The 14,976-nt window shown below is 40.2% G+C and overlaps 1 protein-coding gene across 11 annotated transcripts in view; it reads right to left on the bottom strand.

Annotated features, from left to right (window-relative positions):
• CALD1 (caldesmon 1) overlaps positions 1-14,976 on the bottom strand; it is a 194,967-nt gene that overhangs the window by 2,918 nt on the left and 177,073 nt on the right. For all 11 annotated transcript variants that reach the window (XM_064515456.1, XM_064515464.1, XM_064515450.1 and 8 more), the window contains 7 exons: positions 13,741-13,881; positions 5,916-5,959; positions 5,739-5,817; positions 4,718-4,855; positions 3,604-3,699; positions 670-747; positions 328-361 (listed from right to left, as the gene is read on the bottom strand). In XM_064515456.1, coding sequence (XP_064371526.1) covers positions 328-361; positions 670-747; positions 3,604-3,699; positions 4,718-4,855; positions 5,739-5,817; positions 5,916-5,959; positions 13,741-13,881 — 610 coding nt within the window. The remainder of the gene's footprint in view (positions 1-327; positions 362-669; positions 748-3,603; positions 3,700-4,717; positions 4,856-5,738; positions 5,818-5,915; positions 5,960-13,740; positions 13,882-14,976) is intronic.

Here is a 14,976-nt window from a genome sequence, read left to right as displayed (position 1 = left end):
TGACCATCCCATTCCTCAGACCTCACACAATTTAATGATACTTTCTGACCATAGCAAACATGCTATCTATGTTACTCGAACAACATTTTGCAAACATGGCTGGAGAACATCTTGTCCTCAGTCCTCCTAAAGAGATGATTGTGGTTTACTACTCAAAACAGTAGTCAATTTTGATGATACTCTAACAGGGCTTTTGAAAGGCAAAGGAAGAAAGTGGTTTTCTGCATCACCATTAACAACAATAGAATTAAAAAACCCAGGTGTGTCTGTATGAAAACGTGTCAATGTCTCTATTTAAGATGCAGGTACATTATTAGAATTACTTACCATTAGTCTCTGATTTTTTCCCAACAGCTGTTACCTGTATTGAAAAAATAACAACTCATTATTCTAGTTGAATATGGGAAAATGTAGCTATTCATACCAAGAAAAAAGACAGCGTTCTACACACAATTCATTTCTACTAAACAGGAATGTAAAAGTTAAATGCTGCCCAAGCCTTTTGATACCTCATTGTACTCTCTACTACAGATTAAAAGGGAGGTTAGAAGCACAGGGCCGGCAGTGGCCCAATTCCAACTGATTGAGTACAAGAAGGAGAACAGTGCCTTCCCCCTAGAAAGTCTCTCACAGAGGTACTTCCCTTTTTATAATGGACTGAAGTATTACCTTAGAAGTTGTTGCTTTTTCAACTGATTGCTTTTCCCAGAGATTACGTTTGCCAGATACATCTCCTGGTCTTAAATCCTGTATTTTAAAATCAGTGTCAGAGAACAGAAACCAGCTTTAGTTCAAATTCATTTTATTTCAGTAGAGAAAAAGTTATATGACTTGCACGTGAGAAATATCTATATTGTGCTGTGCAAACCCACTCAGGAGATAATAATATCTCCTCCACAGAGAATATCCTCCACAGAGGATAATTTTTCATTTCTAGGCCATAGGCAAGTTATATAACAATAATGTGGCAGCAGAGGCTGCAGCTACCATTTGATTTCCAAACCTCAGAAGCGTAGATGTCCCTCTCAAACATCTCTCTCTCTTTTTTTAAAAAAAAGTTCACAAATACTAGGAGCATCACCACTGGACAATAATACATTTTCTCTCAGTTAGAAAGTTATTCAGGATGGCACTCCACATAACCACTCTGCACATATATGTGCTTTAATACAAAATTCAACCCTGCCGCATCTATTTAGTTCTGCACAGACTGGTCATGCCTTGTTTCACTCGCCCTAGGGAGTACAGTGAAAGCCTACTTCACTGTCAGGTTTTTCAGCAAGAAAATTTCGATTTGGGGGAAAAAAAAAAAAAAAGATTTTTCAGAACTAGCAGAACTAGTAGTTTCCATTATGGAGGAAATTGAAAGAAGCTTGTCTCAGGTATCTTAGATCAGAAACAAAATATTTCATTAAAAAAATATAAAAATAGAGTAGGCACTTCCTATACAACAGAAAAGAAAATCTTCCTCTGCATTGCTTCAGGAGTGGATTGCATCAGGATTTAACACTGTAGATATTCAAACGAATATGAAGGGCTATTGAGTCTTTTAAATCCATAACATGGAACAAATGTTACTCTGACAGAAAAAGCAAGTGAGGTACAGTGACTTTGACTTTGCATTGAGTTTACTCTCTGAAAAAGAGTGTATATGGAGACTTGGAGCACAGCCCAATGCAAATCCCAAGCTTCTCTTTGGAAAAAAAGTGTGTGAATCAAGAAAATGTATACTAGGCTAGTAGCAATAGACTTCTTCAATGCAGATGGATTGGTATCTACCTGTGCAGATGGCAAAGAAAAGATTCTTGAAACGACTTAGGATGTAACTACGCTCCTTCTCAGAAAGTATTCAGATCCTGCATGGTTTCCAGATTCTTGTTCTTGCCATCCATAGGTAGGTCATTTTCTGCACACCAGAATTTCTAACTCAGGATGGAAAACTGCCCAGTGATGAAGAAAAGTCTAATTTCTGCAAGACGCCTATGCACAACAACAGTGATGCTCTAGAGCAGCCCCTAACTTACACCCAAGGAAAGTGGATGGTGATTAGGACTTCAAGCCTGTTCTGTACTCCAAAAAGCCTGTTCAGCAATAACAGCGGAAGGAAGAACAGAGCACAGTTCCAGTGGACTGTCCGCGTGCCTGCTGTTCTCTACAGCACAGGGTCACCAAGGACACAACAATCCTGCGCCACCACAGGCAACATCATCACATAATCATTTCTATAAATCCTGAAATCATTTGGAATCCATAATTTAGGTTCACCATAAATCTAATTGAGATCTTTGTTCCCATTACTTCTTATTGAATGTTGTTCCAAAAAAGAGACTTGACAGTCAAGAACTCTAAACTATTCTTTATTTTGGAGGAATGGGCTGGGAGTAGGGGTTTATTTGAGGACTAAGAAATTCTAGGTTTCTACTTTGATTTATTCTGGTAAAAATAAAAAAACCCATACACACACATTACAGATGTATATCACTCTTCATAGCCAATAATAAACAGGTTTACCTGATGAACTTAGCAAAGAAGCAGCATAGGAGAAAAGCAGATTCCTTCAAGCATAAATATTGAAAGAAGAAAGAGAAATCTATTGAGAAAGACGGAAATGTAGACATAGAAGCAGTTGGCTGAAGGGAAAAAGAGATCAGTTTTACATTATCAGTAAGATGCAGCTTAGAAGAGGAGGAGGAAAATCTGGAGGCAAATCATGTTCTAGTTTTCAGTGGCTGTGATTAAATAGAGTCACCACAATAATTGCTTTTGTTTTCATATACATTTCCATTTGGACTCTGATCATATCAAGCTCCCTGTAGCCACTAGTAAATACTGACTGTACAGATAATCACTGCGAATTTCAAGCTCCTCTTTGGCACAAATAGGAGTGTGAACTGAGAAAATGTATGCTAGGCTGCACCTCTGATAAAGGGCAAGGGTGCTGGTAGCAAGCATACCACACAAGGATATCAGAGGAAACCAGTCCTTCAGTAAAGCTCCATTAACACCATGAGTGATGCCCTGCCATTCCCCAATACAGACGCCTTCAGCTCCAGTTCCTCATCCCTTCCTCCCCACTCCACAATTACCTGTTTCTGCTCTTTCCCACATTCCCAGTTGATTACATCCTTGGAGTTTTCTGGTCTGATTCCACTCAAGAAAGGAACAGGCTAAAGGGCCTTCATCAGAAGTGACATTTAGGCCCTTAAAGGTTTTAAGAATTTTGGTTGTGTTTAACAAAAATACTCGGAATATTTTTTAATGGGGCAAGAGCCAAAGCACAGGCATTTCATTCAAAGTTTATGGCTGGTAATTTCTAAATTAATGGTATGGCTTCAGAGGTGGTAAGAGACTGCCCTTCTCTGCTGCGTGACCACTGTCTTTCTGGAGCTCTCCTCAGCCTTAAGGCGAGAACTGCTCTGTCTCACCTCCCTCTCAGTTATCCAGAAATTAGCAGTCACGGGGCCCCTGTGAACTGAGCTTCCACGAAAGGACATGCAGCTAGGTTCCTCCAAAAAAATTAACTTGCAGCGGGAGCACCACTATCACCACTGCCTCAAGAAAGACGCCCTCTACCAACGAGACAGTTGTTGCAGGTTTACTTACAGAAGGTTTTGAAGCAGGTGATTTATTGGTGTCTGGGCTCTTGGTTAACCATTCATTGATACGACTGGAGACACCAACTTTCAGTCCGGCAGTTTCCTGCAAAATAATAAAATCTTATCAGAAGACTTTTAGAATAGCTATTGCTATGTTTTCCATGGCTTGGATTTAAAAACAATGCCAAACCTGAGTTTAATGCAGACATCCTCACTGAAGCCATGGCTGACTAAGAGTCATCCTGTCTAGGCCAAAGATTTTTCCCTACAAACTACCTAGTATTGCTACCTCTAGTTTTCAATGACAACAGATGTGGGCTGGCAAATAAGATCATATTCATTATGGTGCTAACCTAGGGATAAACCTTAAACAGTCTTTGATGACTCCCAGCCTCAGCTGCTGTTTCTGTCATAATCCCAAACTCAAAGGAGAAAAAAATCTTTAGCCTAAAAGAAGAGGAGATATCAGTAAGATTTTAGTCTATATTTTTGTTTTGTTAAACTAAAATTTTGCAAAAAGGAATTTAATAGAGGAGTTAACTGGCAAAAGACTTAAAATATTAAAATAAATCCTAAAAACATTGGACAACCCTAAAAATCAGAACAAATTGCTGAAACTTCTTTGGTATCTGTAAATAACCTCCTTCAATCCACGTTTCAGTTTTTCAGCGATGATGAACACCTATCAACTCACATCAACCTGCAGAAAGGAAATGTTGACTTAAGAATTTACGTAGAAAAAAGTCTCACAAAAGCTTCTGTCTGCAATGTACCAGACATTAGTAGCTCATCTATTACAGTTTAATCTACCTCTGCCTCAAAAAAGGATCTTTCCCAACACAAAGAATTTCTTTGTACTCAGCTTGAACCAGTCAGCTACATTTGTCTGAGATATCTGATGTGACTCTCAATACTTGCCTCATAACTAAGCTCTGTGTGTACTCAATACTGCAGCCACACCATTATGTGGGTTTCTGAGGACCCAGATGTCAGGATCCTTGGGCATATTCTTTGCCACTGACATAAAGAGGAACAGCCAGACTTACTCATATGAGCAAGAACTGCAGGGTCAGGTCAGAAACATAATTCTTTATAATCAGCATGTAAAATTAAATACATACCTTATTTGGTGTTCCTGGCCCAGAGGGTGATGAAAATACATTCCCTTTCTCCCACATGCTCTTGATGTTACGAACACCCTCGGCTGGCACAGGAAGGTCAGAGGCTGCTGGCTTATTTGGTTTTGCAGCCTTTGTGCCCTGCAAAATAATTGAGGCTAGTTGGTGTTTGGCATTAAGAGCTGGATATGCAGAATGCTTGGACACTGGGGCTGGGCTGGGGAATGCACTGGTAGCAGCTGAAGCTACTTCCAGCGATGATCATACAAGGATGGAGAAGAGAACCCAGCTTGAGAGACACCACTAAGAATCTCCCCCTTTTTGACTTGCAGTTGCTCCCGCACACTCAACAGGCCAGGCTATGAGAACTGCAGTCATGCAGATTTTTGCATTTTTTACATTTCTAAATCTCATGGCAACCACAGCTGTGCACTCAACTGCTCCAGGGCTTTGATCTGTCCTCTTGCAAGTCTCAGTCCATCCTGCCTGTAAATATATCTCTTTTAGGGACACAACTAAAGCAGGAAAGAAGTCCTTATGTGAAGGCAGGAGAAAAATGCTGATACGTCACTCGGCATCAGACTCTGTTCTGCCTGTCCCAGACAGGTTAACCCCACAGCTCCAGATTCTAGGGTTAAATTTCAGCAGCTATGGTATACTTGTAACGATGCTTTTCAGGGAATGGGGTTTTTGGGGATGATGGGGTGAGGAGAAGGGGTGCCAATGTGTCTTTTCCAAAAACACTGGACCAAACCGTTCCTCCTTTTCAAAATTCTAGTATGTTTTGCACATTACAGATTCAAGAGAAAGAGGAACCTGTATGAGCTGAGGAAGTTAAAGATTTTGTTTAGATATACATCTGGATTTTGGTTTGAGGCTTTCCTCAAGCATTTTGTTCTTGAAGCCTCATTAAAAGAAATTTGCGAAAAAAACCCTGAAATTCTTGAATAGTAAAACATGGGTCAAATAGAGAATCCCAGAAGCTGTTAGTAAGTTGAGTCAACATGACTTGGAATTAACTTACCACAACCGCACTAGTGTATTGCTCAAGTCTACTGTCAATCTTTGAGACAACTGCTGTCGTGTGGGTGGGTTTCATACCACTGTACGGAATGGAAAAGAGAAAGAACAAAAATATTATTCCCTCCAACTAAACACTTCATTGCTCTGATTGAATCTACTATCTGTTTTATTGTTTTACCTCTTCTGAGCGGATTTGTTCAGAAACTCTGCTCGTTCCTCTATCTAGAAATAATAAAGAGAAAAAGAAGGGCTGTAAGTTTTCAGGTAATAAGTAAGGCAAGGCCAGACTAAAACATCATTTTAAATCTTAAGGTTAAAGTCAATCTCAAGGTCAATCTGAAAGAGAAGGATTCTAACAGAAATCACTGCAATCACACACACAGGTTTTGTAGTTAGGATCCAGTTCTTAAGCACATTCATGAGGATGGAGCTATTTTTTACATTAATATGTTTGCATCCTGGACATTCTTCAGTGTTTCATTTGTAGCAAGAGAATAAATTCTCAGTACAGGAGGAGAGAAAAGGGAAGATACTTACTTTACCCAAGGAGTTAATATTCACAAAATCTTACATGCCAAATTTACTCATACATCCCACACAAGAGCAAGTATATATCTCTTGAGGAAGACAGGCAAATTTAATAAAGTTCTTCTGAGATGAGACAACAGACTAGGCCAGGTTTGGAGCTCAGCCATGTACCCTATCTCATGCATGTTTTTGCAGGACATTGACAATTTAACCTGAACTTCAAAAAAGCAATCAAATTGTACTTTGCTCGTGTTCAGTAGGGTCATTGCTCAGTCAATATCTACCAGCTGTTATTATACAAACTGGTATCTTACATTCCATCATTATTATCTACTCTCTGTATAGGAAAATAATGTAATGTTTCCAGTGAAAAAGAATCAGGAAGTACTCATGAGACTTCTGCCAGATTCTTGGATAATTCGAAGACAAAAAGGGACTACATCCTTGAATAAAGTTTCAAAACATGTCATGATGGAGAGGGGTCCATTTGCATTCTGTGTCAGAAATACTTCAAACAATCAACTTCATGTGTCTTCCCCATTATATTGTTCCACATCTTGTCCCAGGTTTACAGTTTTGCTTAAGAGTAAAAAATACACAAGCAGCTCCAGGGGATAGAAACGATTATTAATCAGCCTGGTTGGGTTCATGAGGATTCCCCAGTCTCAATACAGGCTGTCCATTTTCAAGTCACTTGAACAGTGACTGCTACAGCATTCATGCCTTCGAAATAAGTCAATGACAGCCATTCCTCTAAATAGTTCTCCTCTGTGCCCATTAGCATCAAGGCTTTCTAAGAATAGTAAATCCTACATCAAGCCCATCGAAGGGCATGGATGTTTTATTTTTCAAGTTCATACTAGCAAAAAGTCAGATAGCTCATTTCAGTGCAGAATTTGTCAAATAAGCTAACTGGAGAAACTCCAGTTAGCATCACATCCAGGTCAAAGGCACCTCTAAAGCTCTAAAAAAATATACAATTTACAGAGCAATTTATGTTAACAGTTTCAGTTGCCAATACATGATCCAAAATTAGTCCTAAGTTGAAAGATGGGCTTTGCTCTGATACACACCAACTGTTTCAATATACTGTCACAAGATGGCAGCAATATATCAGACAGGAGCTGAAAACACTATACCCTTGCACACACACACACATAGATACAGACATATAGCTCTTCCTCTCCCATCTTTAACATCTCGGAATTCAGTTTCAACCCAAAGGAAGTAAAAAAAGCATTACCATAAAACGAGCAAGTTAATTATTTGGTTAAAATTGATTAAACAGATCTGTGATGTTAACCTAAAAAAGCTCACCTCTCCTGAAGTGTGGGAGAAGACCCCATGCACACTTTTTTCCCAGCGAAAAAGTGCTCAGGAGAAATGTTTTAGCAACTGAATGTTTTAAGCAATTGGCTTACTTTTTCACAGTCAAATCTGCTCTGGACAAATACTGAATGCAGACTGGTGTATCCCACAACGCTGATTTCTGGGTCATAGCCAGCAATACTCACGAAGATGCACCCTACCAACACGAGCCAGGAGCTTCCCCTGAGCTCTGCATGAACAGGTAGCTTCCTCGGCAGCACCAGCAAGATCTCAGCTGGTGGCACAGATGAACAATATGGAATACCCCAGGGAAACAGGGCTCAAAGCAACAACATTAACAATTCATCTTAAGAAGTGCTAAAGACTCAACTCCTTCCAGAGTCTTCCTGTGTCCAGGAAAGGGAGCAGCTGCCCACACAGCCGGAACATTTCTACACAGCCGGAAAACCTGGCTGGCATAGGCAGTGGTATAAGATGGGGGCACATGGGAGAAAGAGGGACTTGTATTCTTGGGGTTGTTCTGAAAAGACACAGTCATTCTTTATCTACTGGAAACAGTGGTTCTCTGAGCACTTGCCATGATATCAGGACTAAGTCCGGGATTGCTCAGCACAGGAAGGCAGGGAAGCAAACCAGGAAAAAAGATAGACAGGAGAGCAGAGTTAAGAGGCAACCCTTAGAGCAAAACATGGTCCTCCTCCTCCTGAGGAGGCAGATACCTTACTTGCACGGGCAATGCATTTTCTGCACATTTGTGAGTATTTCTTCTAGAGCTCTGCTCAGCGAGAGCATCTGCCTCAAAGCACTGCATGCGGGGAACAGAAGAATATGTTGAATACATTTAGAGCAAACACATCTGTTTACACACATGTATTCAACATATAGGTCAAATACATTTAGGCTGCACAGCAACAGCCAAAGGCTATTTATCCACTGCACATCACACAAACTTCATGCAAAGAATTCAAAAGAATTCAGCTGGCACATACAGTAAACAAAATTACAAAATAGATCTGTAAGAGAAATAGGGAAAGCAAGGTGGTTAGCACACAATGCAAGGTATTTCCTCAGTTTGAGATCAAGCATTAAAATAATCTTTTTGCTGCGTTCTCTTTGACAGTATCTTGTTAAATAGCTTAGAACTATATTTTGTCAACATGGAATACTTTCCAGAGCCTATGACACAGAAATACACAGATACTCCAAAAAGTCCAAGTGCCAGTCTCTAGTTAAACTGTGAACAGAGAGAATGAACACAGGAGCTCAAGGCAGCATCTGCCCCACCTAAACTCAGTTGCTTAAAAGTTAAGCATTTAGTCCAAACTATGCATTTTGGTTTCCTCTATAGTCAGCGGAGACACAGGGCAGCTCATCTCACTCTAGGAAAGGTAGGGTCCCTTGCCCACTGAAGGTGCCTGTCTCTTTCTCTTCACTGATGACCAAAGAAGCTTAGCTTAGACATCTAAATGCTTAGACGGACACCTTGCCTTTTTGCTGATAAAGTCAAGATGAAATTAAATCTCTCTGCTTCAGAGAGGCTAGCTCCTGCCTACAGAAACTAAGGCTGACACAGGTTGATAGCTCTGTGTCAATTCATCGACAGCATCCAACCTTTTCATACCTCCAAGATAGTAACACACAGTAGAGTCTCACAGTCCTGCCCAACTCTAAGGAGTGCTCTGCCTGATTCATCGGAGTAGCCACCAACTGACATAAATCAAAAACATGCAGATCCTCACGTCTGATCAAGGCCTAACCGAACATGGCCAGCACATACAAGTGGGATGGAGTAGGTTAAACTAGAGGTCTTACAAAGATATATTTATGCATTTATCAACACTCAATATTATACAGGGATGTATGGTTCACTGATTCATGCAAGAAGTCTATTCATAAAGGCTAAATATGCAATTAAAGTGTGGGAGTCAAATTGCATTTTTTTTGCATCTGTACCCAAGAACAGGAACAGAATGGAAAAGCAGTGAGTTAACACATAATGTTACACAATGGCTTAGGAAACAAACACCATCTAAGTATTCCCAGTAACACCTCTTCCATACATAGTTATTAAATTATTCTTAGGATATTTAAACTGTGTATTAGATGTTATGAGAAAAAAAGTATTTAAACTGATATATAGAAAATTATTTTCACAAAAATGGGCCAGGGAGGAGAAGGAAGAGGAAATACATGTAGGAAAAGAGAAATCCCTTTATTATAATTTTGTCTTATGTCTGACATAGGTGGAAGAACCTGGTGGAAATCCACTTTGAGTGGTAGTTCCTGGGAGGAAAGTGCTTCTCATTAGTCTGAGTGCCTTACACGCTTTTTTGCTCCATTAAGCACACTTAGGCTTTTTCCTGCTGTCAGCAGCATCTGTGCACAGTGGGCCCAATTTACTCCTGCGGGTTAATTCACCTGGCAGACTAGAGCGCTGTCATGAGCATAGAAGATGAGCAAAAAAAACCCCAAATATCACAAATCCTGTTCTTGCCAATCTTCCATCAGCCATAAGAATAGCTCATCTCCGAAAAATTGGATGGAGTCTAATTCTTTCCACTCAGTACTCCAGTTCCCAGGTATTGAGCAACAATGACATAGGTAAAGACAGGTCTTTAAGAAAACAAAAATTCTCAAGCCCTGAAAGGTCCTGTCTTCTGGTTCATAGTCAGTATGACCTCATGGAGAAAGCTGGCTACCCCATAATCCCACATCACTCAGGAGAGGTCTGCAGCAAGAGCAGAAGATATTCCAGGTCTCCAGCGTCCTGCTGTTGCTCCTGCCCACACTCAGCCTGCGAGGACTTCCTCCCTCAGTGCCTAACTGCTTTGCATTTCTGCTCAAGTGTAGTGGTGGGGCTCACCCCCAGAAGCGACTTAGTATTGAAAATATCCTGTTCTCTCCTGATAAACCTGGAGAACAGTTGTACACGATGTCAATAATGCTGCTTCCCAAAGAAAACATCAGAAATGAACTTGCCGAGAAAAGAAGATGAACAAAGACCATGCAATAAACTTCATTCTTGTATTGCAGCACCATTTATGTGAACTAAGCTAGGGATGGCATGAGCAAGAGAAGGATGGGAGAGCAGCAGAGTTTGTTCCAGGGACTCTTGCCTTCGTACTTACCAAAAAAAAAAAAAAAAAAAAAAAGAGAGAGGGCAAAGCAGGGAGAGGTTTGGTACTGCTGCCACAGCCCACAGGGACTCCATCAGCCCTAAGAAATTCCAGCTGCTTCTGCCCCGGGCTAGTGATGGATCTGGCCCATATTCACTTTGCATTCTTCCTTCTTACTCATTGAGGAAGGATCCAACCCCTGTGTTCTCACTGGAAGGACTCTGTGCTACACAGACTGCAAGCTCCACACTGCAACTCATAACTCTCCTCAAATTAATCTGCAAAAAGTCCTGAATGCACCATGACAGTCAACACAGTCTCTTCTTTTCTATTTGATTCACTTCAAATTTAGTTTCCTTGCCTCCAGGACCAAGTGGAGCTCTGTTCAACCTACATCCCAGATCCCAGTTTTGCCTGTGACAGCAACCATGGTGCTCTCTGATGTACTTCTGAAGCAGTGTCTCAGGTTTCAGGGAAATACTTTTATTTAATAGTTAAATCAACAGTTGTTGTTCAACACCGGGGAGCCTGTGATCTATCAGAAGTCAGACAAGATAACTGTGGTGGTTATTTCTAAATACAAACATGCACGTATATTATGTCTGTGTTATACACACACATCTATAAACATGCATCCAAGAGCAACGTAATACATGAAGTAGAGCTGCATAACTTGGTTTCTAAATTCTGAGTCTGCATGTTATGCTAGTCCATTCCCGTGCTTGATGGATAAGTGCAGTGTCTGTAAGATGGCAATATGCCATACTCCTTTTCAGTTTACCTCCCTTCTTTCCTTTGTTCCTGTGGTCCACCTGGTAAACAATATGCCCTACTCTCCTCATCTAAATCATTCCCAATACCTTCTTTTTCTTCCCAAACAGTTTATCATGGTCAGTAAGAACAAGGAACGAGCCTTGCTAGGCTGGGATGTAGGAGAATACAGAATGTGCACGTGTTTCAAACAGTCTTTTAATACTTAGCCTCCCCTTTCTCATTATTAATTCCACCTGCCCACCCACAATTGTGCATTTATGGTTCTCACATGACTCATGACACATCTAACCAGATGATATATCCATTGAGGGAGAAAATATGTGCCAAATGCTTTACAAGTCAAGAGATAACTTGGGCACTGTATAATAGCCTCTTGAGACCTCAGCTGTACATCAATCAAGTTAGGCTGACCTGAGCACTCTGTCCAAATAAAGGGTAACAATAGACACCGTCTTCTAAAAACTGGAGTTTGACATCAAGTTTTACATGAAGTTATTAAAATAAGATTATTCTCTGCTCAGTTATTGACCACAGAAGGCCAAGAAACAGTTCAGGGTGTTAAGTTCAGCAGCATTACAATATCCACTCTGGCCACCCACAGACACCAGCACTGAAACATTTAGAGTATCACTGTTTTTTCAGAGAGAAATAGAAATAAAGAAAAAAGTGTACGGAGTTGCATATATGCACTTTTGTAACAAACAACTTCTGCTTAACATGCCATAAAAAACAGCAGCAGTTGTCATCACAAAAAACAGGACCTTTCATGCTAAACAAAGTTCGGAAAATTCCAGCTTTCCTGGAAATAATACCAAAAAAAAAAAAAGTGTAGCATCAGTCCAAAAGTTTTCTGAAAGCTATTAACCTCCTGCCAAATCTACTGTATTGTCCCACTCCCCCCCAAATTACGATCTGTATCTTTCTATTAAATATTTTCAATTATAATTTCCTCTCTTACGAGTCATCTGTGAACTCCAAATGTATGTCGTAAAAGGCATCTTAATAAACAGAGCAAAGAAAAAGAAGCCCTCTCAAGAGGTCTGGGAAGAAACTGTACAATTAGCATCAGTTATCGACATGGTCTTTTGCAACCAAAATGGCAAGACCAGGTTTATCTAATAGGAGAGAATCATGCACCTTGGCAACCTTCATTTACAGCTGTGTATATTCTGTCCTCAAATTTGTGACTCAAATGGTCTGAGAAGTCAAAGCCAAGTTCAGTCAGAAGTATTTAGCCACCACATTTGCTGGAATCTGATCCAAAATACTACTCTAGCGCTGAAGCTCCACATCAGTTCAAAACAAAGGTCTGTGAGTACAAATGTCATTCTGACCAAATGCAGTTTGTAGCTCATGCAGTGCCCTTCCTAACCCCCAGGAGGTCCACTTCATGGCCCAACTCCAGCTCCTACCTGATAACCTCCTGACTGGTTCTTTTCCCTTCCTAGTGTCCACTAAAGTGCCTTTTTTGACAGACATATTGGATTCTTAGCTGACTAATGACTCAAAGTGAGAAAAGAAAAACATAGTTGCAGATGATGAATAGAGGTCTGTAGTTTGAGTTTGAACTGAGAAAGTGACTGGAATGAATACCAAAACAAAATTCCCAGTAATTTCAGTAGGGCCAGGATTTTTCTTACATACTAAAAGGCCATTTTAATGAGTTATCTGACCTCCGGTGTAATATAGGCCACAGAATGCCACTCAGAAATTCCTGCAGCAAAGGTAGGGGGTTCTTTCTGATATTTAAGAAAATGCAGTCGAGCCCAGTACTTCCAGATGTGATTTTTAGGAGGATTAGACATAAACTAGAACTCCCATATGGGACAGGTTGAAATAATCTGGCAAGGCAAAAAGTAATTGTGCATGTCCAAGAAGAGAGAGAATACTTGTGATTTTTCCCCACTCCAGTTCACAAAACACTCCTATAATAAATCAACATTGCAAATCAGTACAGTAATACTGCTTTAAGTTTCCAAAATAATCTCCTCTTGCAAGTGGAGATCCTTCTTGGACATTTTTGATCAACAAGAAGTAAGTCTCAGCCCAGACTGTATTTTTAGAAAGGACTGCTAATTTTCAATCATCCCTGTGTATGAAATCTTTTGACTGAAGGTTTCAGGTTAAGGCCTGTTTCAGAGCAACGTCCTAGGCCTGATTTCAAGTACTTCCACACTGCTTGGGTGCTTGGTAGTTGGTTTGGACTGCAACTCTCATTATTTGTATGTACCATGTAGAAGTTAGTGCAGAGATTACCTTGAGAGATGAACCTTTAGGACTGAAACATTTAAATGGCTTCTTGTCATCAGCTACACCATCTTCTGGCATCTTTTGACGTTTTTCAGCAGCTTCAGCCCTTCTCCTCTCAATTTCTTCCTTCAGCCTCCTCTTCTCCTCCTAAAAAAGGTGTGAATGGTCATTTCTCCTTTCATAAACTGTCACCACTACAGGGCTCCGCAGTCCTGCACACTTTTGCCAAATTTTCCAAGAACAGATTTTTTATACCCGCCGGAAGTTTCAGGGACCTAACTGAAATCTGGTAATACATTGATGTTAATCCATCACAGTATAAGTAAGTAAGTGGAGAAGGCAACAAGTCTATGCTGCCTTAATTTCTCCTCACAGTGAGGTCACCTGATTAACTGCATGTAGTGCCACCTAAAGAGAGAACAAAGTACATATATAAAAATGCTGTTTCATTAAGGACCAGACTTCAGAATCTATATGTTATGTTTTCACAGTGCTATACACTGTTTAAAAACATTATTAAAGAATACTTTTACACGTCCTGTGAGCCTACACATTGACAGATGCAAGTTTTCAAGAGAACCAATCAGTTTGCCCAAATTCACATTTGTCCAAACAGGTATAATAATCAGAAATGCCCATGTTCTCATTTTGTTTCTCAAATTCACCTTCTTTGTACCCTCATGTACCATCTTTGTACCCTAATGTACCATCTTTGTACTGTTGTTCTCTCCCCCTGCTCTCGGGATTGTTGTGCCAAACACATGCAGATGGAAAAATCAGTAGATGCCCAGAGCAGTGAAGGTAAAATGCTTACAGTTTTCCCTCCAAAGAGATAACAAGAGTTTTCACTTCCTTAGTTACCAGTCAAACTGGAAGCCCTCAAAGAACAACCACTGTTAGTGCTGGTGAACTGAATCTTTTCTTGTACAGCAAGGCATTGTACAATCTCAGTTCCTACTGAGTTATCCTGTAAGGAATTTAGTACACTAAAGCAATTGCCGTTCAGATGCTAAATGTTATTATTATTCATCCACCAAAATTACATTTGTTTTCCAAACAACTTAGATTCCTAAATGATGCGCCAAAGATTTGAAAATCCTATTTATACAGTCCCTTGGCAGAAAAAGCACATGAAAGCAGATGTGCTTGGGTACTCAATATTTAAATAGACAAAAATAACTTCCTAATAAGATCTAGCCCATCATTACTATATAAAACATTAGCATTCCTGCTCATCTGCAG

Source organism: Dromaius novaehollandiae, chromosome 1 (genome assembly GCF_036370855.1).
Source record: "Dromaius novaehollandiae isolate bDroNov1 chromosome 1, bDroNov1.hap1, whole genome shotgun sequence".
NCBI lineage: Eukaryota > Metazoa > Chordata > Aves > Casuariiformes > Dromaiidae > Dromaius > Dromaius novaehollandiae.
This window is presented reverse-complemented; position numbering and strand designations above follow the sequence as displayed.